General features: G+C 51.3%; 1 protein-coding gene and 1 pseudogene across 1 annotated transcript; both read right to left on the minus strand.

Moving 5' to 3' along the window:
* Positions 1-92: 92 nt before the first annotated feature.
* EEF2KMT (eukaryotic elongation factor 2 lysine methyltransferase) lies at positions 93-5,395 on the minus strand. Its single transcript, XM_049768496.1, has 8 exons — positions 5,300-5,395; positions 3,721-3,783; positions 2,781-2,861; positions 2,405-2,506; positions 1,860-1,993; positions 1,492-1,769; positions 959-1,108; positions 93-287 (listed from the first exon to the last, which is right to left on the minus strand). The coding sequence occupies exons 1-8, from the start codon at positions 5,393-5,395 to the stop codon at positions 103-105; spliced, it is 1,089 nt and encodes a 362-aa protein (XP_049624453.1). The 3' UTR covers positions 93-102.
* A 1,054-nt stretch (positions 5,396-6,449) lies between these two features.
* LOC126001600 (ectonucleotide pyrophosphatase/phosphodiesterase family member 7-like) lies at positions 6,450-22,641 on the minus strand (annotated as a pseudogene).
* Positions 22,642-25,564: the final 2,923 nt, after the last annotated feature.

A 25,564-nucleotide genomic window follows, 5' to 3' on the forward strand; every position in this document is an offset into this window, starting at 1 on the left:
CAACACCCGTTTATTTCCCGGTTTCTCATCTGTCTTTCTCCTGGTGTCTTGGACCAAACCTCCCATTTCAAGCACACACAAAGTTCTTGAGCAACACAGACTTTATTTGAACGTTTGGGGTTCCCCGTGTGTCTCCAGGGAGATTACATCCTGGGCTGGGTGGTCTCCTGCATTGCTGGGGACTCTAAGCGTCAGCTTCAGGATCGCAGTCTCCACCTGCTCTTCCTCATAGGGAAACAGACTCTGGCTGTGCTGAGGCACCTTTTCCCATGGGATCCCAGCCAGGCCTGAAGCAGAGAGTATCTATCTCAGGGGGACAGGCAGAGCTGGTGTCACTGTTGCTCCCTGTTTCACTCCCAGGCACAGCTGTCCCAGAAGCTGACTTTGTAACGTGATGGGCAACAGCACACACTTGGGCTTGGTCCTGGCCATACCCAGTCACTCTCGCTGTCCCCCTGCAAGCGGATGCCAACTTCTTAAATAAAAATAGGTTCAACTGTGCCGGCCACAGGACTTGGCTCATCAATAAATGGTAGTGTTGCTGTTCCGTCACAGTAGCTCCTGAAAGGAAAACCTGTCCTCTGGGCCTAGCCCACTCAGGCAGTAGGCTGGACTTTGTGGGGGACAGTGCTGGGCACCAAGCACTCCAGTGTTTATGGGAGGTGCCCTCACTGAGTGACGGACACCCTCTCCCAAGTACCCCAATCTACCTGACCCGGTATCTGCCCTTCCACTCTTAGGTGTGGTTGCAGAGTATGGTCACCCCCAAGGCTGGGAGGCCACCTGTGTACCCCAACACTCTGCCCAGACAGGCCTAGCGAGGCCCACGGCTCCAAAACCTTGCCATACACTTTAGTGCTGCCCTCCAACCTTGTCCTCCGCCCTGTTCTGTCCCTAGAGTCCCTGAATGCTTCCTCCTCTTTGGTATCCAGGCCTGAGAGTGGCAGTGTAGACGTACCCAACTCCTCGACGAACAGCTGGCAAGTTTCTGGGTTGCGTGCAGTAAAGGCCACATAGGCAACAGGAGCCTCCTGGTGTCCCCAACACTCAGCTAGCCGCTGCAGGGCCCTGGCCAGGGAGTGCGTGGTCTCTGGGCAGTACAGCACATCTGAGAGGCAGAGCGAATTACTTGGGGGGAATTGGATGGCAAACAGTTGGGCCAACATCTCTGCCCACCCTCCTGTCCCCGTCTATGGACCACACTAGTGCAAGTACCCTCTAGTAGGGACAAGGCTTTGGGCTGTGGTGCTGTGGATATTGACTGGGCCACCGCAGGAGTAGCCCTGCCAACTGTCCCTTCTCTCAAGGAACTGAGTGTGGAGCAAAGGACAGATATGTGGAGAGTGCTCTGAGGGGACAGGCGTGGGCTGAGCTGTTCCCTGTCCATGCCAAGGGCCCTTGGTGGCAGAGCTAACAAGACACCAGGTTTTGGGAGCTGCTCTGGTCACTTCATTCAGGCTCTGGCGCATCTCTCCCCTGCTCCGGCCGTACCTGCAGCAAGGACAATGTCTGACTGGAAAGCAGCGAGCTGAGGGCCCGTCACCACGTCCCAGTCCAGTTGCGCCACTGCCACACGGGGCTGCTTGGTGTCATGGGGGTGGGGGCTGGCCAGGTCAGTCTCTGGTACGAGGCCATTGAGCAGGACATTGGCCCGGAGCTGCTGGAGGACGTGGTGGTGGCCATCGCTGAAGACGAAGGCACTGGGCTGGCAGCCCTTGCAGATGGCAAGGCCGGTGAGGCCAGCTCCACTGCCCAGCTCCAGCACCGACCTGGGGAACGAGGTACAGGATTAGGGGACCTTGTGGGGCTAACCTCCCACCTCACCTCCTGGGGGCCCATTGAGTGTTCCAGCCAGTCACCTGTGTGCGAAGGTGTCTGGGTTCTGCAGGGCCCACTCGGCGAGGTAAAGGGCAGCGGTCCAGGTGACCAGGCCTGTGGTACCGTGGGACACGATGGCCGGGTTCTCCACGAGTGTAACCGAGTCCCCTGAGGGCTGCCCCGACCGATGGGGACAGAGGGGAGCCAGTGTGAGTGTGGCAGGGAGGCCACCTTCACCCAGCACACACACTGGTCACGCCAGTCACATCGGTGTCCATGGATATATGGGTGTAGTACATGGCCCCTCCTAGGGCAGTTTCTGCACCAGGCCAGAGGGGTGCCTGGAGGCCCCCTCCCATGACTAATCAGGAATAACAAAGACCACTGAGTAAAGGAGTGGGTGCTCAGATTGCTGCCAAGTGCTCATGGGATAGTAGCTGAGGGCACTTTCTCCTCGGAGAACAGCATTGCTGGTCACCACAGCACAGCTGCTAGGAAGAAACTGCCTGCCTGAGATTTGAGTGCTGAGCTGTGAGTGCCCTGGGAGGGAAGAAGAGATGAGGGCTTCCCGGGGGATGCATCTCACCAGTAGGTAGGTCCGGTGGTGCGATGGGCCTTCCTGGGCAGTCAGGACTCCCGCTAGTGCCTCATACAGCTTGTCCAGGGGTTCCGATTGTGTGGCTTCATGCTGGGGCATATGGGTGGGAGAAGTTGAAGCTTGGATCACAAGTCCTGCTAACTACACAGGCTTGTTTTTTGGGGTGGGGGCCCTGGGCTGATCCTCCTGGTGATTCTCGACCAGGTGGGTGGTTTGATGGGGTGGGGTGAGGTGGGGGCAAGGGCCCAGGGACACACTTGCAGCACTGGGACAAGAGTGCAAAGCTGCACTGGGTCCCATCTGTCCTTGGAGGCTGTGTGTGGCCCCCCGACAGGGCAGGTTGGGAATGGGGTTGGTGTCTCACCCTGCGGATGAGCTCAGACAGGAAGCTCCGCCTGTACTTCACCGAAGGTGGGTGCTTCATGCACATGGGGTGCCTCACGGTCTGTGACGAGGAACACAAGGTGAAGGGGCAGCGTGAGGGGCCACAGCAGGGACATGTTGGGTTGGTTCGGGGTGACCCACAGGAGCAGTGGCTTGAAGCGCCGTCCTCTATGAGACCCTTATAGTGTGGTGCATACAGGCAATCACAGGGCTTTTGCCATATAATGACCTGGTGCAAGACTGTCCCAAATGATCCAAGATGGTCTGTGGGCAGAGTCTGCAGGTGTCAGGGCTGTAATGGTGGGGGTGCCAAGGTGGGATATAGGTCTGCTGAGCCACTTGGACACTGCTCAGGAACTTTCTTCCCATGCTGAGGGCTCTGGGGGCCACTCCAAGCAAAGCTCAGCTTGGGGGGCTGGCTCGTTCAGGGTGGTACTGGGAATGAGGACCTGCACCTTGGCGGTGCTCACCCATTCTTGACTTCCAGTGCACCTTTCCTGGGGCCAGTTCTGGTGCAGAGCCAGGCCACAGTATGAAGGGTGGGGTGTGACTCTGCCCCCCCTGCACAGATGCACCTCAGATCCTGGGATTTGGGTGGTGACTGTAGGTGGAGAGGGGACTTCTCACATGGCCCCGTAAATAAGACAAACCAAAATCTACCTCCCTGAGCCAAGCAGCCAAGAATGATAGGAGCGGATTCTGGTCTCCTGTCTCCACAGCTGGAAGTGTCCCCATTCATCAGTTGCTCAGAACATATGTCCAGAGCCCCTTCTCCAGGCAGGAGAGTCCAGTAAGGGCTGAGAAGCACTGGAGTGCTAAAGGGTTAGGAGCTTACACCTCTTACAGGGAGCACCCTCCCCCCCCCCACCTTGTACCCCAACTGAGATAGCCATGCTACTCAGTGAGTCCAGGCTTCTGACCTTTTGCAAAATGCCCAGCAGCACCTCAGAACCTGTTGGCCCCTTTAACTTCTCTTCTAGAACCTGTATGGAGAGAGAATCCATGAGTGCTTTAACGGAATATGCAACAGGGAACACACCATGCATACCACTTAGTCTTGGGTCTTGGGTTTGGGCTGGCTCATCAGTGGCGGAATAAAATAAGCTACTGGAGATGCTTGTCGTCCCCCCCTCCCCCAGAACCCCATCTGCAGTGTGAAAACTCAAAGCAGACAAAGGGTCAGAGAGGGTCATAGCTTGACTAGGGCTGGCTGGGAGTCAGTCAGCAGTGACCCCGAACTCTGCTGCTGTATTCCATCTGTGGTCAGGCCTTCATGAGTTACACGCAGGGGTCCTCAAACTTTTTTTTTTTTTTTTTTTGTGGTTTTTGGGTCACACCGGCAGTGCTCAGGGGTTTTTCCTGGCTCCGTGCTCAGAAATTGCTCCTGGCAGGCACGGGGGACCATATGGGATGCCGGGATTCGAACAGATTGACCTTCTGCATGAAAGGTAAACGCCTTACCTCCATGCTATCTCTCCGGCCCCGGTCCTCAAACTTTTTAAAGAGGGGGCCAGTTCACTGTCCTTCAGACTGAAGGCCAGATTATAGTAAAAACAAAAATTATGAACAAATTTCTATGCACACTGCATATATCTTATATAGAAGTGAAGAAACAAAATGGGAATAAATACAATATGTGGCCCGCAGGCTGTAGTTTGAAGACCCCTGACAGCATCCCACATTACAGCACCCGTTGTGACCTCGTTATAGCATCCCACTTCCATTGTAGGAGCCTGTCCAAGGCTCATTTCCTTTTCTTTTCTTTTTGGGCCATACCCGCAGTGTTCAGGAGTTACTCCTGGCTCTGGGCTCAGCAGGTTTGGGAACCTAATGGAATGCCATGAATTGAACCGGGTCAACTGCATGCAAGGTAAGCATAATTTTCATTTCTTACAATCGAGGTTGATACTGATACAGGGCCTGGAGAAAGCGGTTACAAAGGCTTCAATTTTGGGTCAAAAAAATTAAGGGGAGAAAGTTCAATTGGCTGTGCATGACTTTTGCATGCAGGAGGCTGGGGTTTTATCAAGTACATGATTTCCCGGAGAATCTCTGAGGTTGACCCTGAGTACTGGCAGGACACCACCACAAAACAAGAAAAATATTGACATATTCTTCTGGTGTCTGGGAAATGTTGTGTGAATAAACCAACAAAGTAGTGACCCTTTCCATCCCCATGATGAAGCAGAGGAGATGGTAGCTAGATAAACCTTTGATTCTAGGGTCCAGCCCAGCGCTGGTGCGGGGCTGCTGGCTTGCAACGAGAGAGGGCAGACTAATGGGCAGCTCTTGGCCTGTTCTGGTTCCTGCACCAAAGCCATAAGGGCCCGAGATGATCTTGTTCAAGGAGGACACCAAGGCCCGGGGGGTCTCAGACCTGTCACCAGGCACAGCCACGTGGGCTCCCCACTGTGTGGAGGAGACCTCGCTTCCTAAAGGGGTTCACAGCACCAGGCTGGCTACCCGGCCTCTCTCTCTCCGCGAGCCCCCTCGGCCCACCTGCCAAGGGAAGGAGCGCAGCGCGCGGGCGGCCAGGAAGCGGCGCTCGAAACTCTGTAGCAGGGTCTGGGTCTCTGCATCCTCCTCCGGCGCCATGACAGGAGGGCGGGGCCTGGTTATCACGGAGACGCGCCGGAAGCCCGGCCTGGCCAATAGGAGGAGGGCCCGAGAGGGCAGGGGCATGGCTGAGCGCTTGGGGGAGGGGCTTACTCGCGCTCTAGGCGTGGAGGCGGGGTCTGGGCTGGGCCAACTCAGGTTCAGCGCTGGGGGCGTGGCCTGAGGGCTTGCACATGGCACTGGCGCGTGTGGTGGGAGGCGGGACCTGGCTTGTGATTGGGCTCGGAGGAGGAGGAGGGCGTGGCCTGGGACCTGACATCTATCTCTGAGGACCCTGGGAGGCGCGGAGGAGGGTCTGACACGTGGCGTAGAAGAGTGGGCGGGGTTGGAGAGGTGGCGCGGAGCGGTAAGGCGTCTGCTTTGCAAACGCTAGCCTAGGACGACCGCGGTTTGATCCTCGGCATCCCATATGGTTACCCCAAGCAGGAGCGATTTCTGAGCGCAGAGCCAGGAGGGAACCCTTGAGCGTCCATCGGGGTGTGGTCCAAAAAAAAAAATCAACCCGAAAATTAGGGGGGCCGGAGAGATAGCATGTAGGTAATGCATAAGGACGGTGGTTCGAATCCCAGCATCCCATATGGTCCCTGAGCCTGCTGGGAGCGATTTTGAGTGTAGAGCCGGGAAAGAAGCCCTGAGCGCTGCTGGGTGTGACCCAAACCCCCAAAACCCCCCAAAAAACACCCCCCCCAATAACCCCCCCCCAAAACAACCCCTCCAAAAGAGGCCCCTGGAGCCTGGCACCTGGGAGACAGTGTAACTGGCTGGGGCCTGGAACGTCAAAGAGGAAATTGGGGGGGGGGGGACTGGCTCCATGGAAGGCTTTCAGGAATCTCTCTTGCTTGGGGCCTGGCACGTAGCTCTAGGCACCAGAGAGTTGGGGCTTGGAGGGCCTGGCACATAGGAAGCAGGAGTCTGGAATCTGGCACAAGGAAGGCCTGGTCTGGGGTCTGACACAATGGAAGGGGGATCCTGGGACAGGGAAAAGTGGAGGCTGGTGGGGCCGAGTTTGGTAGAGTGTGTGTGTGTGGGGGGATTAACGGGCTTCTAGAGCAGCATGGGTCAGGTAGGCTGGACCTGGTGATCCTCCAGGTCCCTGGGAGGTGGTGCCTGGGGAGGCAGAGAATGGAGGGACCTGGAGGCAGGACACTAGGGACAGGACCAAAGCCCAAGGCTGGTAGGGGGACGTGACTGGAGATGGGGATGTGGCTACAATGCTGGGCTCACTCGATCTAGGTGCATTCGAGCTGTGGAACGGGTCGCCTGGGGTCTGGCGACTGAGGCCTTTCTTGGGAGTGTCCAGTCAGCCTGGGGCCAGATACTGTTTCTGAGTTCCTACCCTTACATGGTGGCTTGGGGAGGGACTGTCCAGGCCCCGAGAGAGGGGCACGACGCTGTTGGGTAGTGGGTGGTTGTGGACACAGACTCTGGCCTCGAATCTTCTTTAATTTTTTTATTTATTTATTTATTTATTTATTTATTTATTTATTTATTTATTGCTTTTTGGGCCACATCCGGTGATGCTCAGGGGGTTACTTCTGGCTCTGCGCTCAGAAATAGCTCCTTGCTTGGGGGACCATATGGGATGCCGGAGGATCGAACCACTGTCTGTCTTAGTCTAGCGCAGGCAAGGCAGCCGCTTTACCATTTGCGCCACTGCTCTGGCCCTTCGAACCCTTTTTTATTGCACGGGACTCCTCGGCGTCCAGTATCACCTGCACCCTTATGGGTCAACGTGAGCGCTGTCTGCGAGGCTTCAGAACTTGCTTACTTTTGGGGACTGGGCTGGAGCTCTTCTTCCCTCTGAACCGTGCTGCCCCTGCAGAGACAGGACAGGAGGGGACAGGGACCCAGGACCATAAGCAACTGTGTGTTTGTGGGGAAGGGGCAATAGGGTGAGCCGGGGTCACTAGGATGACACACCCCATCCAGTAAGAGCCCCCATCTCAGCTGAATCTGAGGTTTTTTCTTTTTTGGGTCACATTCAGCGGTACTTGGGGTCACTCCTGGCAGGCTCTGGGGGGACTATCTGGGATGCTGAGGGATTGAACCTGCGTCGTCCAAATGCAAGGTAAACTCTCTCCCTGCTGTGCTGTCTTGCTCTGGCCAGCCCCATACTAAGGGTATTTAACAAAAGTGAAAATCCCCGGCCTGGGTGAATGCTCATGTACGGCCAACACATTTTGAACATGCGTTGACATGATTTACACGTGCTTTGCACTTGAGAGGTCAAGGTTTTAGTCTGAGCACCGTTTGGTACCCTGAGCACATTCATATGGCAAGGTGTGTCCCCTAGATTGAAATTAAAAAATGGGGTCGCGGGCCCGGAGAGATAGCACAGCGGCGTTTGCCTTGCAAGCAGCCAATCCAGGACCAAAGGTGACTGGTTCGAATCCCCGGTGTCCCCTATGGTCCCCCGTGCCTGCCAGGAGCTATTTCTGAGCAGACAGCCAGGAGGTAACCCCTGAGCACTGCTGGGTGTGGCCCAAAAACCAAAAAAAAAAAAAAAAAATGGGGGGTCGCATTTTTGGATGCTGGTGGCTGCAGGGAGGCACCATGGCCAAGATAGGAGACAGGTCTGTGAACACGTGCTGTGGAGAACCCCCATGGTTCACCAGTTTTCCCTGTGGGCACAGGACACCTTCTAGGAATCTTGTGATTGGTATGGACCTGTCTTCTCATGGTTGATGGATTTTGTGGCTTCCATTGAAAAGGACCAAGTGATTTTTTCCCAAGTGTTGCTGTTGGCCACAGAGATCATTATAGGTCATGTGTCAACTCATGAAAATTGTATAGTTCAAGTCTAAATTCTGTTAAATATGCACCAAACCTGGTGTGTAAACGTAAGTTGAGTTGTGATTTGGACTGCTGATAGGATTTGGGAACCTTCCCAAACTTTGGGGTTACAGAAGCAGGAGGTCATTGGGGGTGACCAGGAGAGGTCGGGGCTATGTATATGGGGTGACTGCTGAGATGTGGAAAGCAGCCTGGCAAAGCTTTTGTTGGGTGGCATGTCTGCTAGAGACCCCACCCACAAGAGAGGTGGGAAGTGCTAACCTGGCACAGGGAATGAGACCTTATTCTGGAAGCAGAGTTTTATTTTCTGGGGGTCCTAATCTCCCGGGACCCACATCCTTAAAGGGGGGCACCCTTTGAACCAGAGAAATGGGAGAGGACTGCAGGACTGAGGGGCCATGAAGATGGAAGAGAAACCACCACATCTTTGTGTTTTGGGGTCCCACCCGGCAGGACTCAAAGGCTATTCCTGCTTAGTGCTCTAGGGGTTGCTCCTGTTGGTGTTTTATGTCATGTCAGGATCCATCTTTCCTGCCCTGCAAAGTATGTGCTCACCCCTGTGAGGTCCCTCCCTACCCTGGAGACACCCACCCAGGCCAGGATGTCCAGGAGTTGTGCATGTGGAATTATAATCAGTACCAATGACTATGGTTGTTATCCTCCTGGTGTCAGGTACAGAATGCCTAAACCCTTAGAATTTCAGAAGTGCTAAGAAGAGGTTAGGTTGGAAGGGGGGTGAATTAGGGATCTATCTTACGCTGGAAATTGGGCCAATGAACCCCCAGAGGACTGGCAGACATTAGAGACAAAGAGGAGTGGAGGCTTCAGACAGCTATGGGTCTTGGTTTCTAGAAGGGTGGACTTCAGGGTCTCTGAGACCATGTTTTTTTTTTTTTTTTATTTTAAGTCTTCCAGCTTTACTGCAGTGACCTCATGAAAGTAAGACAATTGCACATAGTTTTCAAAAGTCCAGTGCAAAGTGAAAATGTTATAAAAATATTCAAGAATTGGGAGGGACCGGAGAGATAGCACAGCGGTGTTTGCCTTGCAAGCAGCCCAATCCAGGACCAAAGGTGACTGGTTCGAATCCCGGTGTCCCATATGGTCCCCCGTGCCTGCCAGGAGCTATTTCTGAGCAGACAGCCAGGAGTAACCCCCTGAGCAACGCCGGGTGTGCCCCCCCCCCAAAAAAAAAAGAAAAAAAAGAATTGGGGTCAGAAAAATAGCACAGTGGCGGGCATGTGCCTTGCATGCAGCCAAACCTGGATAGACCCTGGTTCAATTCCCAGCATCTCATATGGTCCCCTGAAACCTGTCAGGAGCGATTTCTGAGCACAGAGCCCAGGAGTAACCCCCTTAGTGCTGCTGGGGTGTGACCCCAGAAAAAATAATCAAGAGTTCTTGACTGGGTGTCAGGAGCTTTTTGCCTCACATGTACCGTGTGCCAAGTTCTCTAAGGGCACCCCAAAGCCTCCCACTCCCTACCCAAAGTCTGGTCATAGCCACAGAATCCCTTGAGGACCACAAAGTGTGACCTTGATGGGCCTTAACATTGCTGTGCCCCATCAGGGCCCCCTCTGGGCCCTCACATTGACCCACCTGGCCTGTTTGGCCAAGTGTTCACTTGAATTCTGCTTTCCAGCTTCCCACTCTCTCCTGCCTCCCACTTACTTCTTTTTCCTCCTTGACTGCTGTGTAAGTGACTGCGGTAAATGAAGAGAAGCACCAGAACTCCCATCACGGTTGCTGAGGCCAATGGCAGTGTTCTGGAGAAGAGACCTGGGCAGTGGCCTCCTCGCCTGTTAAAAAGTCAGAGTTGTTTTCTTGGTCCAGTTATTGGAGTCAGGTCTGGCTGCTTTTGGGTCCCAGGATGGGAGATCCCAGCCAGGTACCAGTAACTTGATTATGGGCATAAAATGTGCATTACTTGAGAAAACGCAAACCACAGATGAGAGCAATGATTGAATGGCGATTTACTATTGAACAACTCCCCAAATGACACAGATGCCTAGTGACCCCTTTGCCCAGTGACCTTTGCTGAAGTCATTGTGTCCTTCTGGGTGATCATGCTCCCTCTGCAGGCTTATGTGGGGGGGCTTAGTCAGGTCACATTTCTCCCTCCATACAGCCCTCTCTCCACCTTGTTTCCTTCCTGTAGTCCTGTCTTCCTATTATCCCTAGCATTATGCCATGGCCCCCTTGGAACATCCTGAGGTCTACAGGAGGCCATATTTCCTCCCCCCAATTTAGAGGCACTGAGTTAAGGAACCTAGGTAGTAGCCAGTTGCAGCAAGACTCAAAACTTAAAAAAAAAAAAAAAGCCTCAATATTTTGATGAACTGGGTCATTCCTGTAATCAAGCCAAGGACCTGTTCCTTTATGCTGAGAAAATAAAAAGGTGAATTGCGGGGAAAAAGGGGGTACAGATAGCATATATCTTTGCTGCTCCGAGTCCTTAATAAATTTGGCGAAGGGAGAAAAGACTAGTGATGTTGTCAAACAATTTAATTCCTAGGGATACCCTATGCTTTTGGCACATGGCCTCGGGGTTTAGTACGTGGAAGAATCGGCATTTACTGGAGCCCCAGCCCCTTGTTAGCAAAGTTTTGTTTCTCTCCCATGAGCCTCCTGGCTGATGTGCTTCCTGTGAGGAATGCTGGGTGTGTTGTGTGTGTGTGTGGACAGGCCGTATACTGCTCCCCAGGATCCCAAGTAATGTCACTTGCCTTTCTCTGCCATTCTTCTTGCAAAATCTATAAAAATGACCCCTGCAAGTAGAGGAATTTCCTGCAGTCTGATCTAGATCTATTATCATCATTTTGCTTAGGGTGCCTCAGCTGTTAGTTATGGTCATTCTTTTCCTTGCTTCCTTCCCCTCAGGAACCCCCTCCTAAGAGTCTTGCCTTGATCGGTGCAAACATAACTTGGTGCTAATTTCCAGTGGCCACTTTAGAATCTCAACCTGATGGCTGGTCAGAAGAGTCCAGGAGCAATATCCTGGGTGATGGCCAGGGAGCCCAGTGTTGGGCTCAGGGGTCACCACCAAGAGCTTACACATGAGTGGGTAGATGTGGATGCTGTCAAAAACCCTCAGCCAGGTGATTCTTCTTGAAATCTGGTCCAAATGCTCGGAAGATGTTCTTCATGTCCATGTAGTCATTATCGAAGCCATGATCTCCTTTGTTGAAATAAATGATCAGTCGCTGAAAAAGAACAACAGCATGTGGGTTCTCTGGATTCCAAACCTGCATTGAGCGAAAAACCATTCCTTTGCCATCCAGCTGGTGGAACTCATGAAACCTTTGAAACCCTTTGAAAACACAAAATGACAGAGAAGGACTTTGCTCCTCTGTCAAGTGGTAGAGACCTCGACCATGGCCAGAGGAGCCCCTAGGAGATGAAAGGGAGCCTCCCTCCTAGGCACAGCAGGAAAGGAACAGGGTGGCTCCACTGTGAGCGACTTACTGTTGGCCAGGAATTGTGCTGAAGATTTCAGGAATATTCATCAACACACTTGAGAGCAGTCAGCCATAGTACACTTATTGTCACCTCTTTCAGAGTAGAGGAAACTGAGGCACAGAGAGCCAGGTTGAAACTGAATCATGAAGGTGTTAGAGTAGGTCTTCAGAATGCAGTATGTTAATATTCTGTTGATCATCGTGTGTATATGTATACAAACTTGTATATATATACTTCTATATATACACAATATATTTTGGAGCCACCTCTCAGTGGATGTCAGGGCTTCCTCCTGGCTCTGTTCTCAGGAATTACTCCTGAGAGTAATTCTCCTGGTGGAGAATCATATGTGGGCCAGGATCAAACTGAGAGTTGGCTGTTGGCCCTGGCAAGTACTCTCCTCGTTTTCTAGATGGTTCCTCGTATTGAACTATTAACACAAGTTCAGGCCCTTAGTCATGTCTGGGATTCTCGTTATCTTATTGTAGTGCTTCTCAAAATAGTGGGGCGCCACCCCCCAGGGGGGACGCGAGGCTCCGTATAGGGGGATGCGTTTGACCTTGGCAAACACTGTCAATAACAACCCAAGCCCCGTGTTTATGTCTCTGTATGTCTCTGGAACTGAGAGTTGCTGTGTCCTGCTTCAAACCCCGCTTCAAAAAGCTATGCATCGCAAAACCGTGTCATTGGAGCCATTCATCCGACATCACCTTCTGATTAAAAAATCAGCCCAAATTATTTTATATATTTTTTTGCTTTGCAGGGTTAAAGTATTTTAAATACTTCCTAGGGGGGGGCATGACAGCAGAAAATGAGAAGCACTGCCTTATCACCATGATAGTGACCTAGAACTCTGTTGATTGGGTTTGGTGAGGGACACTAAGCGTGGAGACAATTAGGAAATAGTGGCTTGTCAGTCATCCTATACTGACATTTAATTCCCCACTCTTCCCTAGGGGCCGAGTCCCCAGGTCAAGAGGGCTCCGTGGGCACCAGCTTCCACTTACCCCGCTGATGTGGTACCCGAGGTCGGCGTAGACCAGGATGGGCAGGACCCCGCTCATTATTGGCATAGTGGAAGCGCTTGGAAACTCTTCCCTGCGGTAGACGTGGAGGTGGGGGTGTGCGTTCTTGAGTGCCTGAGTACACAGCCTCCTCCTTCCCTGGCTTGGGGCAGGATCATCTCGAAGCCGCCATAGTCCACAATGTCAAACTTGATCAGATCATTGAACTTGATGTAGTTGCGCAGGAGGATTCTCGGTGACATTGGGATTCTTCATGATGGTGGTCATGCCGTGGTCTGAGGTGATGATGACGTTGAGGCTGTTTGGTCAGCCCATGGTCCCGAAATGGCGTCCAGCAGGTAACCCAACAGTCCTGTCGATCTGCCGGATGATGTCCCGCCCCGTTTCTCCGTCTCAGGCCCACGCTGTGCCCCACATTGTCTGGCTCGCCATAGTACAGGGTCACAAAGTCGAATTGTCCTCACGGGCAAACCAGCCCCAGGACGATGTCAATGTTCTCGCGCCACTCGGTCTCATTGCTGTCGGGGTGGGTGTAGGCTTCAATTACTGAGCGCTGCACTGGCTCACCCTGATATGTGGAGGCACGCCAGGGTAGTGAGAAAGACCCCGTCTTCCTGCCCTGCAAGTAAGATGGGAGCATGGGCAATGCCATCAGGGCTTCTGTACCACTCTGGTAGATAAGTGAAGGCCCCTTGCGTCAGCACGCTACCAGAACCCCTAACCCTGTGCTGGCAATCCACCAAGAAATGCAGAGCCTGCTAGGGCCATGAGAGGCAGCTTGGCCTTAGGGAATGAGGTATGGAGGAAAATGGGTGAGGGAACCCCCAGATTCACTCCGTTGTTCTGTGGGTTTTCTGTGACCTGGGTTTCATCTCCTCGAAAGCATCTCCCCCAAGCAGAAATATGTTGTTTTTTCCTGTCACTATGTTCTTCCCTAGACTGGGAGTTTCTCCATCTGGCCAGTCAGTCTTTCCCCCTTGGGACCTTGGGAGAAAAGAAGGGGTGTGTGTGGCCTCAGTGTCTGTTCAATCACCTAAACTTCTGTTTTTCTTTTCTGTCATACCCAGCAAAGCCAGGGGGCAACTCCTACCTCTGTGCTCAAGAATTATTCCAGGAGGTGTTTGGGGAACCATATGGAATGCTGGAGATTGTTGTCAGCTGTGGTGCAAGACACAATCTTCCCTGCCATTACTATGATCCTGGCCCCCTTAAACTTCTCTTTTTGTGTTCCAGGGTCTAATCTGTAAACTCCTCAGGTAACACCACTCCTCTTTCTTTTGAGAATAAACCCTTGGCTGCTTTGGCCCTGCAAAGCCCCTAATATTTATCACTTTTCTGATTGGCATTGGACACCCTTCTTCATATTAAGCAATGGTACTTTGCTTCACATACAAAAAATGCACTCTGCACCTTAGAGAGAACTGGCTTCAAGGACGATTTTGATTACTGAAAGTAAGATCCGCTGACTCAGACATTCCAAGGCCCCTAGGCAGGCTCCGGAGAGCCCAGTGGAGTTTCCTAGTGTTTGCATGTTAAATGTTGGATATTTGCCACTGAAAATTGTTTTCTTGTACTGGTCTTCATGGTTTTGTGTTTTTGCAGCACTTTGAGTTGCTGTCCAGTGTGGTTCCTGGGAGTTGTTCTCAGTGAAAATGGGGAATGTACGGTGCTCAGGAATGGAATGCAAGAACTCTTAAATACAGAGTATGTGACAGCCCATTTTTGGGGGCCTCATCTGGTAATTCTCAGAGTTGCCCCTGGCTCTGCATTCAAGAATTATTCTTGGTGGTGTTCAGGGGCATATGGGATTCTGAGGATTGAACTCAGGTCAGCTGCTTGCACGGCAAACACTCTACTTCTGTGCTATTTCTAGGGTCCCATGACAAGATCCCTGCATGCCTGTGTTGTGTTTCTGAGCATGCACATGCCTGCTGAAATTGTGCCCCACACTTCTGCATTTTTTTTTGTTTTTGTTTTTGGGTCACATCCGGCGGTGCTCAGGGTTACTCCTGGCTGTTGTCTGCTCAGAAATCGCTCCTGGCAGGCACGGGGGACCATATGGGACGCCGGGATTCGAACCAACCACCTTTGGTCCTGGATCGGCTGCTTGCAAGGCAAACGCTTTGCTCTGCTATCTCTCCAGGCCCACACTTCTGCCATTTAAGATATTTCTTATTTGGTCTTGTAGACATTTTAGGAGCTTGTTGCTCTATGAAATAAATAAATTCCACTCCCCCCCTCTTCCCTCCCTCCCCCCCCAACTTATTTATTTAGAATTCATAATAACCAAAAGTGCTATTTTCAACAAATGCTCCTGAGAAATGATCCGAGCTCTTTAATTGGATGCAAAAGAGTATTTACTATTTTACCCTTTTAATTAGCATCACCAAAGTTTCTGGTTCCCTTTGTAAGTGGTTGGTTTATTAGGCCCATCACTCCCCCTGGTGGCTTCCCAAGCTGCCATTGCACTTGTTGGCCTCTTAAATAAGAGCTGCTATACTCGCTCAGGGATGCTGCGGTGCAGAGACCACTTTGATTCTTCAGAACCATTAGTGAGAGGGAAAGTTTCAGTTTTTATTTTTGAGTTTTTTTTTTCTGGAGGTGGATGTTTGAGCCACATCTAATGATGCCCAGGGCCAGTTCACTATATGTGGGTATTAGGGATGGAACTCGGGGCAGCCGTGTGGAATAGCAAGTACCTCCCTTCTGCCTCCCATGTCTCCCACATTTTTAGGGAGGCCCCTGGGTTCCTCACAGGTGTGCGTTGGTGGGGGAGCAGATGCCTGGGGGATGTGGGTGGTGGCTGCTGAGATCTTCCTTGTTTCTCTGCAGAGGCAACCTTCCCATGCCTCTGTCCCTGCAGATGCCAGAGCTCTTTGCCTAGTGACCTGTTCTTATGGGCCGAAGCCTGCTGTACTTGCACACCACCCCCTTCCGACTCTGGAGCTGTCATCCAGAACAATGCCCTGTTCTGGGATTAGGGTGGCTCCTCCCTGTCTCACGCTCACCCTGAGCCACAGGCCAGCATTCCAGACTCTTGGGGGGGTCCTGGAGGGGTCTCAGATCCTCTGTCTCACTGCCATTTCACAGTGCTATGCTTGATACCTCTGGGTGGGGGCTAGGAGCCCCATTGGTGGTCTATGTGGACAAGGCCCCTAGCAGGGTAAGAGGTTTTGATTTTGGAGGAAGTTTATTTAAAAAGGGAATGTATGCCTAGAGTCTGGTGTGCAGATAGGGATTGTTCAAGGCCAGCCTGAAGTACCCGCCCAGGAATGAGTGAAACCCAAGGGATGACTGAGCCCTAGCCCCATTCACACACACACACACACACACACACACACACACACACACACACACACACACACACACACACACAGCCTACCAGCCCAAACCCCAGACCCTGTTTCTGCACTCAGGGAGACGGATACTGCTGGAACTTTGAATCTGAGCCTGTCTCATCGTCTCTCAGTCAAATCTACCCAGCAAAGAACATTATCATGGTTCCCTCCTTGGGGTGTGTTTGTACCCCATGTGTGGATTGTGGGGCTGGGCCTGGAAGGGCCCCAGAAGCCTCATTTTTATGGTACCTGTCTTTGGCTGTGATCCAGAGTGGCAACACCCCATTGTCCCACCACTCGTTCTTTCTCTGCGTAGTCTTGAAGGAGTATTTCCAGCCCGTCTCTGTGTTGAACATCATGTTGTGGATGACCCCGTGGTCCTCGATCCAGCGGCCTTGGGGACAGAGAAGGGAAAGGGCTATCAGAGCTCTGGATGCTGTCAGCTCCCACCCCCCACACACTGTAAAAACTGCTCTACATGGTGAGTGAACTTCCTATTTTCTCTCTTCATTTTGTTTTTTCTTGGGCCACACCCCGTTTGATGCCTCAGGGGTTACTCCCTGGCTATGCGCTAAGAAATCGCCCTTTGGCTTGGGGGAGACCATATGGGATGCCCAGGGGATAGAATCGTGTATCTGTTTTAGGCTAGCGCTTGCAAGGCAGACCGCCTTATCTCTAACATTACCTCTCCAGCCCCTCTCTTTTAATTTTTTAATAATTACTTTTTTTTTTTTGGTTTTTGGGTCACACCTGGCAGTGCTCAGGGGTTACTCCTGGCTCTACGCTCAAAAATCACTCCTGGCGGGTCCGGAGAGATAGCACAGCGGCGTTTGCCTTGCAAGCAGCCCAATCCAGGACCAAAGGTAGTTGGTTCGAATCCCGGGTGTCCCATATGGTCCCCCGTGCCTGCCAGGAGCTAATTTCTGAGCAGACAGCCAGGAGTCACCCCCTGAGCACTGCCGGATGTGGCCCAAAACCCCCCACCAAAAAAAAAACTGCTCCCGGCAGGCTCGGAGGACCATAAGGTATGCTGGGATTCGAACCCACCATCCTTGTTCTGCATGCAAGGCAAATGCCCTTCCTCCATGCTATCTCTCTGACCCCAGTAATTACTTTTTTTAAGCAACCATGATTACAAAGTTTGTTCATTGATTGAGGTCCAGTCACACAATGTCCACCAAATGAATGTCCACACAATGAAACACAAATGTTTCTCCAGTGCACATTTCCCACCACCAATGTCCCTAGTTTCTCTCCCACCCTCCCCCTGCCTCACTCTGGGGAATTTTATTTCTCTTTCTACTCTCTCTCAGACAATGTATTTTGCACTATTGCTAATGAAGGTGTATCATGCATATCATTCTATCCCCCTTTCAGCACCCAATTCTTTTTTTTTTTTTGGGATTTTGGGCCACACCCAGCGTTGCTCAGGGGTTACTCCTGGCTGTCTGCTCAGAAATAGCTCCTGGCAGGCACGGGGGACCATATGGGACACCCGGGATTCGAACCAACCACCCTTTGGTCCTGGATCGGCTGTTTGCAAGGCAAACGCCGCTGTGCTATCTCTCCAGGCCCTCAGCACCCAATTCTTGTTCAGAGTGACAAGTTTCAACTCTCATTGTCGCACTACCGTGGGACTGTCCTTCTGATCCTCATCTCTATTGTCTCTGGGTATTATTATCATGGCTATCTTTTATATTTCGTAATATTGCACAAATGAATGAGATTATTCTATGTCTATCCTTTTTCCTCTGACTCATTATACTCAGCATAATAATCTCCATATCCATCCATGTATAAGCAAATTTTGTGACTTTATTTTTCCTAACAGTTGAATGGTGTTTTTATTGTGTAGTTGTACCACCGTTTCTTTATCCACTCATCCGTTCTTAAGCATTTAGGTTATTTCCGATGTTTTTTAGATTCTTGTGATTTTAAATAGTGCTATGACATTGAGGATTGCGGAGGGCCTTTTCTGCATGACGATTCTTGGTTTTTAGGGAATATCCCTAGCAGTGTATTGCTGAATTATATGGAAGCTCAATTTCTTTTTCTTTTTTCTTAGGGGAGAAGGGAGAGGAGAGGAGAAGGGAGAGCAAGGGAAAGGGGAGAGGGGAGGGGAAGGGAAAGGGGAGAGGAGAAAGAAAGAAGAGGGAGAGGGGAAGAGGGAAGGAAGGGAGGGGAGAGGAGAGAGAAGAGAGGGGGAGAGAGAAGAGGGAAGAGGGGGAGAGGGGAGAGGAGAAGAGAAAAGGAGGGGAGAGGAGAGAGGAGAGAGGGGAGAGGAGGAGAGGAAAGAGGGGAGAGGGGAGAGGAGAGACGGAAGTTCAATTTCTAGTTTTTTGAGGGACTATCCATATTGTTTTCCAAAAGGCTGGACCAGTTTGCATTCCTACTAGCATGGGAATGAGAGTCCCCGTTCAAACTCCTTATTTCTAGTAAAGCATTACATACTTAAAATGCCTTACAAGCAGTATCTTGGGTTGTCAGTCTCATTACAATTAACCAAATCATGACATTTCCACCTAGAGCACCACAGAATTGGATGAAAGAAGGGCCAGAATGGGGCTGGAGCAATAGTCTCAGCAGGTAGAGCATTTGCCTTGGCATTCCAGATGGACCCCCGAGCCTGCCCAGGACTGATTTCCAGAGCTCATGAGCCAGCAGTAACTCCTGAGTCGCACTGGTGTTGGACCCCCTAAACAAACAAACAAAACCAAAAGAAAAAAGGGTCAGAAGGAAAGTAGAGGGTGATAACTGCTCACTTGGTTCAGGTCAGTTTGAGATCAAGCCTGCAGCAGCTCAGGAGGCAAGCAGCAGTCTCTGTCTCTCAAATGGGGCTAAGAGGGGACAGAAGGGAGTTTTTCTCATCCAGGCTCCCTTGCTGTGGTAGTTATGACATTCATGGCATTTATGGTGTCCGTGGTGTCGGTGGTATTCATGGTATTCCCTGACACTCATGGCTCTTCTGGTTGTTCATGGTTTTTATGATATTTGTTGGTGTTCATGGCATTTATGTGTGTTCATGGTGTTTGTGACAGTCATAGACCCGCAGCTTCCACCCACTGAATTTGGTGGTAAAATTTGTATGATTAAATATAATCTTAGTTTTTGGGGGATCCTGTGCACCAAACTATTCCTGGGGACCTCTTCTGTCAAGTCTTCTGTCTTAGAATGTTCACTAGCCCAATGCCTTTGGGCCTGGATTACTCTACAGGTCTTTCCCCCCCTTTGTGAGACCCTCTCTGACTCTTGGGGGAAGTCCAGGAAAAGGGGTCCTCTTGGTCTCCTAAAGCAGGTGGCTGAGGCCCTCGGCTTGTCACTTATGTTGAACGGTGCAGTGGTGTGCACCAAGGACATGGCTGATTGGGTGGGGGGGCCACTGCAGGCCCTTTCATCAACATTGGTGTCAGGCCTCTGAGTCTGATGAGGAGGTCTCTGGTGCTGGCAGGACTACTTTTTATCCATTATTTTCCTAGTACAGACAATTCTTCTCATGTCCAACTCTGACAGAGGTCAGCTTGGGCCCAGCTCATGAAGACAGATGTCAGGAGCTAGGCTCGGCTTCATAATGCATCAAGATCAGGGACAGGTTCTAGACTCATGGCTTGGCAGCACTCGGAATTGGCTTTTTTTTTTCTTGTTTTGGTGTTTGGGGTCACACCCAGCAGTGCTCTGAGGGTTACTCCTGACTCTGCACTCAGAAATTACTCCTGGCAGGCTTGGGGGACCATATGGGACGCAGGGATTTGATCACACCGTCCTTCTGCATGCAAGGCAAAAACCCTAACCTCCATGCTATCTTTCCGGCCCCTCAGGGGTTACTTCTGGCTATGCGCTCAGAAATCGCCTCCTGGCTTGGGGGACCTTATGGGACACCGGGGGATCGAACCGTGGTCCGCTTCTAGGCTAGCGCTCGGAAGGTATATGCCTTTACGCCCCTGCGCCATTTCTCTAGTTCCTCTGCTGTTTTTTAACTTCTTGCAGGCTCCCCAGAAGTATCAGAGCCTCCTTTGTACTCCATTCATCCAGTCCCTTGTGGACAGCTATTTTTAGGTATTTCCAGCTTCTTATTTATTTATTTATTTATTTTGGTAGCTCTGGGAATTGAGCCCAGATCTCCAACATGCAAGGTAGGTTTCCCTGCTAAACCCACCTCCTGGGTCCACATCCACTTTCTTCTGCCATGATTGAATGCAATGAATACCTTTGTCTGAAGCACTATCTTTTCACTGAGCGAAGCCCTGCACCTGAAGGTATGACCTGCATCTGACTTCCTCCCACCTCCACGGGCCAGTAAGACTGGGGAGGGCTGTGGCCAGCTGGGGATCAAAATCTTTTGTTTGCCCTATGTGAATCTTCCCAGGAATACACCAGGTGGGTGGGAGGGGTCTGAGTCTTTACTCTCTTGTACATCCACGCTCAGGGACTTGGGATTTGCCCATGGAGAGCCTTTAAAACTCCCCGACTGAACCATGCTAAGACGTGGGTTCTCATTCCTGTTTCCTGGCACTAAGAGATCCCTAAGGATTCGGGCTCCTGAAGTTTACAACGTCCCAAAGGCCCCTTTCAGCACATCTCTGAATGCTGCTTCAGCTTCAGCTTCATTTTTTTATTTTTTAAGTTTCTGACTTTGTTGGAGGGCTGCTGGAGGCAAATGAACCTCTCCCCCACCAGCAGGCGTCTGCTGTTTGCTTATCTTTTCTGTCCTTCCATCCTTCCGGGTGCCCTTGGACCCGAGGGAAGCCACCTAGGCTGCCTGGCCAGCCGGAGTCTAATTTTCCTGCTGAGACACACCTTGGGGGTGCCAGATTCTATGTGGCCAGGGATTCTCTGTTTTCAGGCCTGGCCCATGACAGGGCAGCTACCCCTGTGCTCAGTCTGTGATCCCTCCCCTCAGTGATCTGGTCTGTGGTAGAAGAGTGTGCTGGATCCACAGCTGGTCCGACCTAGCCCATGGGGGGCATCCCAATGGCTGCCTCCTCCCCCATTCTGTCCAGTGATCTGGGGCTTCAGATGGCCATCCTCCCTCCCTGTCACAGAGCTTGCTGTATCCTTTGTCCAAATGCTTTTCCTCTGTCTCCAGGAATACAGCTCACCCTATCTCTGTTCACACCCCAACCATAAACCTCCACGGACTCAATCCCTTTTTGCCCCTGTTCTTCCCCTAAGTCCCCAATTTTATCAAGTTAGTTTGACCTGGTCTTTGGGGTCTGCATCCCTGCCTAATGTCTGTCAGCCACACTGCATTCTGCTTAGTGGTAAACTGAAGGGAACCCCCCTTGTGCAGGGTCTAACATGGACAGAAAAGCCCTTAGTGATCTGGAGAGACACTGAGGAGGGGAAGAGGAAACTACCGTGGCCCAGAGATAGTGAGCTGCTATCTCCGGCAGACTCCCTTCTTTCCTTCCTTCCTTCCTTCCTTCCTTCCTTCCTTCCTTCCTTCCTTCCTTCCTTCCTTCCTTCCTTCCTTCCTTCCTTCCTTCCTTCCTTCCTTCCTTCCTTCCTTCCTTCCTTCCTTCCTTCCTTCCTTCCTTCCTTCCTTCCTTCCTTCCTTCCTTCCTTCCTTCCTTCCTTCCTTCCTTCCTTCCTTCCTTCCTTCCTTCCTTCCTTCTTCCTCCCTTCCCTCCCTCCCTCCCTCCTCCCTCCCTCCCCTCCCTCCATCCTCCTTCCTTCCCTCTTCCTTCCTTCCTTCCTTCCTTCCTTCCTTCCTCTTCCTTCCTTCCTTCCTTCCTTCCTTCCTTTCTTCCCTCCCTCCCTCCCTCCCTCCCTCCCTCTCTCTCTTTCTCTCTTTCTCTCTCTCTCTTTCTTTCTTCTTTCTTTCTTTTTTCTTTCTTTCTTTTTCTTTCTTTCTTTCTTTCTGTTCTTTCTTCTTTCTTTCTTTCTCTTTCTTTCTTTCTTTCTTCTTCTTTCTTTCTTTCTTTCTTTCTTTCTTCCTTCCTTCCTTCCTTCCTTCCTTCCTTCCTTCCTTCCTTTTATTCCCTTCCCTTCCTTTCTTTTCCTTTGTTTCTGTCTGTTTTTTGGGGGGCCACACACAGCAGTACTCAGAAGTTTCTCCTGGCAGGCTTGGTGGACCATATGGGATGCCAGGGATCAAACCCTGGTCAGCCTGTGTACAAGGCAAATGCTCTACCCATTGTGCTATGGCTCCTGCCCATTGTAGTCCATTTCAGTCTGCAGGCCCAGGCATCATGTCTAGTGGGATTCTAGAAAGAGCCCTTAGTCTCCCAGGATGATGGTAGCAACTGCTTCTGCAGGGGGTTACTAAACTGCCCCAGCAGAGTGCAAGTGCAGGGCAAGTGGGAGGAGCCCACTCCCACCTGCCTCTGTAGCCCCTGTGATGGTGGTGGGGCAGCTTACCTGTGATGATGGTGAAATGGGATGGGGAGGTCATGGTGACAAAGGGTGGTGTGACGAATTTGGCTTTTACGCCCTCCCGGGCCAGCTGGTCCAGAAACGGAGTGTCTACATCCTGGTCGTAGTCCCAGCGAAAGCCATCAAAGGAGATGAGCAGCAGCTTGTTGAAGCTTTTAGTCCCAGGCCTGGGGTGGCCAAGGACCTGGCTGAGCAGGAGCGGCAACAGCAGCACCCCCAGGGCCGTGCGCCCCGCCATGCCACAGCACCTCCCCACACTCAATGTGCCACGTGCCCACTGCCATAGCTCCCCTTTTTTATCTGCACCGGAACAAAGTCCAACTTGATAATCCTGCCCAAACGTTGCCATAGCCTGTGCTGGAATGTGATGATGATGAGTGCCATGTTTCCTTGGGCAAAGGCTTCTGTATGAGGGTGGTTTGAGGGGGTAGACCTGGGATTACACCTTAGGAAGTGGGCTAGGATATGGCTTTTTATTTTTTATTTTTTTTGGTTATTGGGGTGACCCAAAAACTGGGTGACTCCAGCAGTGCTCAGGGGTTAATCCTGGCTTTGTGCTCAGAAATCATTCCTGGCAGGCTCGGGGGATGCTGGGACTCAAATCACTGTCCTTCTGCATGCAAGGTAAACACCTTACTTCCATGCTGTCTCTTCGTCCCGAGGCTATGGGTTTATAATGAACTGTTTATATGGGTTTATAATGAACTGAACTGCAAGGAATATGGAACTAAAATGTGCAAGTTACTGTGGTGGAGATGGGGGCAGATTGGATGGTGCTTCCTTTGCTCCTTAGATGCTGATTTTATTGGGATGACAATCCACTATGCAGCACAGCTCCCAGCAGTTATAGGCCTGCACTATTGATTCACGATCTGTCCCATCTCATGTTTTTTTTTTTTAATGTTTGGGAGATTAGTAGTTGAAAATTTTCTATAAGAAATTTTTAAAAAGTTGCCATCTAAGGGGCTGGAGAGATAGCTTGGAGGTAAGGCGTTTGCCTTTCATGCAGAAGATCATTGGTTCAAATCCCAGAATCCCATATGGTCCCCCGAGCCTGCTAGGAGCGATTTCTGAGCATGGAGCCAGGAGTAACCCCTGAGCGCTGCCGGGTGGGACCCAAAAACCAAAAAAAAAAGTTGCCATCAAACAAAGCTAAAACTCACCACTTGAACAATTCAAAAGATCTAAGGACATTTACTGTGATGTTGCAACTACCAACACCAAATTAGTTCCAAAATCTTCTCATCACCCCACCGGAGAATCCCTACCCTCCATCCTTCCTCTCTGGGATGCCTCGGACTTACTCAGTTAATTGTTTCACCTGGTCATCTCATCTAAGTAACCCCAGACAGTATATGACCATTTGCATCTTTCTTCTTTGGCTCAGCACAATATTTTGAAGATGGGTATTTTTTGCCCTTACACTGCCCTTCCGGTGTCACCTTCCAGTGTCAGGAGTCACCATACTCAGTTCATCTGGTCCTGAATCTGGGATTAGATGAATGAGGAATACAACAGTGTTGAGCTCCCAGGCCATCATTGTCTGCTGGTTCTGGAATTTCTGCCACATCAAACCTTAACTTGGCATTTCTTCTCTCTTCATCAAGGTTTAGACAGTCTCAGGGGGGGAAAGAATGGGTCTGGGTGATGGCTGAAGTGGATCTCCCCACTCCCATTTTATTGTAGTCCCAGGATTTTTAATACTGCCAACTATACTTTTCATGCATACATTGTCCCAACCTCAACTCATCCCCAGAGAGCTGACTTCTGTCCACCACCGCTGGGGCGGGGGGGGGGGGTTTGACGAGACACATCTGGAGAGAGATTCTCATTCCACACACACATCTTCTGCCAGTCATGGAACCCCAATAGTGCTTACTCAGCAAAGAGGAATGGCAGCCCTTGCTTGGTGCAGCCCCAAATCCATTCAGGAGTCATTTGCAAGACCCATCATGGCCACCCGCCCATCTCAAGCCCTGACACACGCAGCTGGGACTATACATAAACGACAAACACTGAGAATCTAGCCAGCCATCTCCACAAAGCCCTGCTGACTATACCAACTGCCGCATCTGGTTGCTGCATATCAGTTGGCTCTTCCTTTAGCAGAATACAGAGATGCGTGCCAACTGATCTGTTCAGAGCATGTGAAGAGCAAAGGCATTTACTAGGGTCTCACCCCTCCCTGGGACCTGCTCACCAGGGAGGGACTCTTTCTATACCATAGTCCACCTGTCATGAACCTGCTCTCACACAACTCTCCTCTCAGCCCAGCATCCACGGAGCAGAGTCTGTTGTTCACGACCACTGGGGGTATCCAAGGACACAAACTCGAGGAGATACTGATTTTTTATTGTCCCCTGATCAGCTGTCCCTCTCTGCGCTGCAACGCGTGCCAAGTCCAAACTCTCTAAACACGAAATAGCATCACTGGGATCCTCAGATAAGATAAATCCAAGGAGATACGATTTAATCATTTCACATCTGATGAGCACTTGCCATTCCTAGGGATTACATAAGTGCTAATATTTGCCAGGACCCACGAGGTTAAGCCACAGTTAATAAGTGAGCCTCTGAGTCTCGGGAGCTTGGGAACAGAGAGGCTTACACTTCCCAGGCTTCATTGTTTACCCCTGATTTGGTGGGGGACTGTGCCCACTGAGTAAGCATCTCAGAATTGACAGATACCACCTGCAGAGGCATCCCTGAAGGGGCCCATGCATAGCCCAGGTGAATTCTGGCTCTGCCCTAGGTTAGTGCATGTGCCCCACTGCTTCTCAAAGACCCTGCTGCTCAAGGGTTAGTGGGTTTTGATCTTTAGAAAACAGTTTTCTGGGGCCGGGCGGTGGCGCTGGAGGTAAGGTGCCTGCCTTGCCTGCGCTAGCCTAGGATGGACCGCGGTTCGATCCCCCGGCGTCCCATATGGTCCCCCAAGAAGCCAGGAGCAACTTCTGAGCGCATAGCCAGGAGTAACCCCTGAGCGTCACAGGGTGTGGCCCAAAAACCCAAAAAAAAAAAAAAAAAAAAAAAAAAAGAAAACAGTTTTCTGAGCTTATGAGGGTGGCGCTATGGCTGGGTTTCTCTGCTAATAGTGTTTCTGTGAGTTCTGCTTGGAAAAAGCCCATCGGGGTCTCTAGGCCAGGACCTGCTCGGTGCACGTG

This window comes from Suncus etruscus, chromosome 2, assembly GCF_024139225.1.
Source record: "Suncus etruscus isolate mSunEtr1 chromosome 2, mSunEtr1.pri.cur, whole genome shotgun sequence".
NCBI lineage: Eukaryota > Metazoa > Chordata > Mammalia > Eulipotyphla > Soricidae > Suncus > Suncus etruscus.

Bases quoted from the DNA above. Each gene is read 5' to 3' on its own strand.
- EEF2KMT (XM_049768496.1), bottom strand. From the start codon at position 5,395: ATGGCGCCGGAGGAGGATGCAGAGACCCAGACCCTGCTACAGAGTTTC. The intron at 2,507-2,780 runs GTGAGACACCAA...CATATGCCCCAG, and splicing joins TGTCTGAGCTCATCCGCAGG to CATGAAGCCACACAATCGGA. The intron at 1,994-2,404 runs GTGAGATGCATC...CGGTCGGGGCAG, and splicing joins ACCACCGGACCTACCTACTG to CCCTCAGGGGACTCGGTTAC.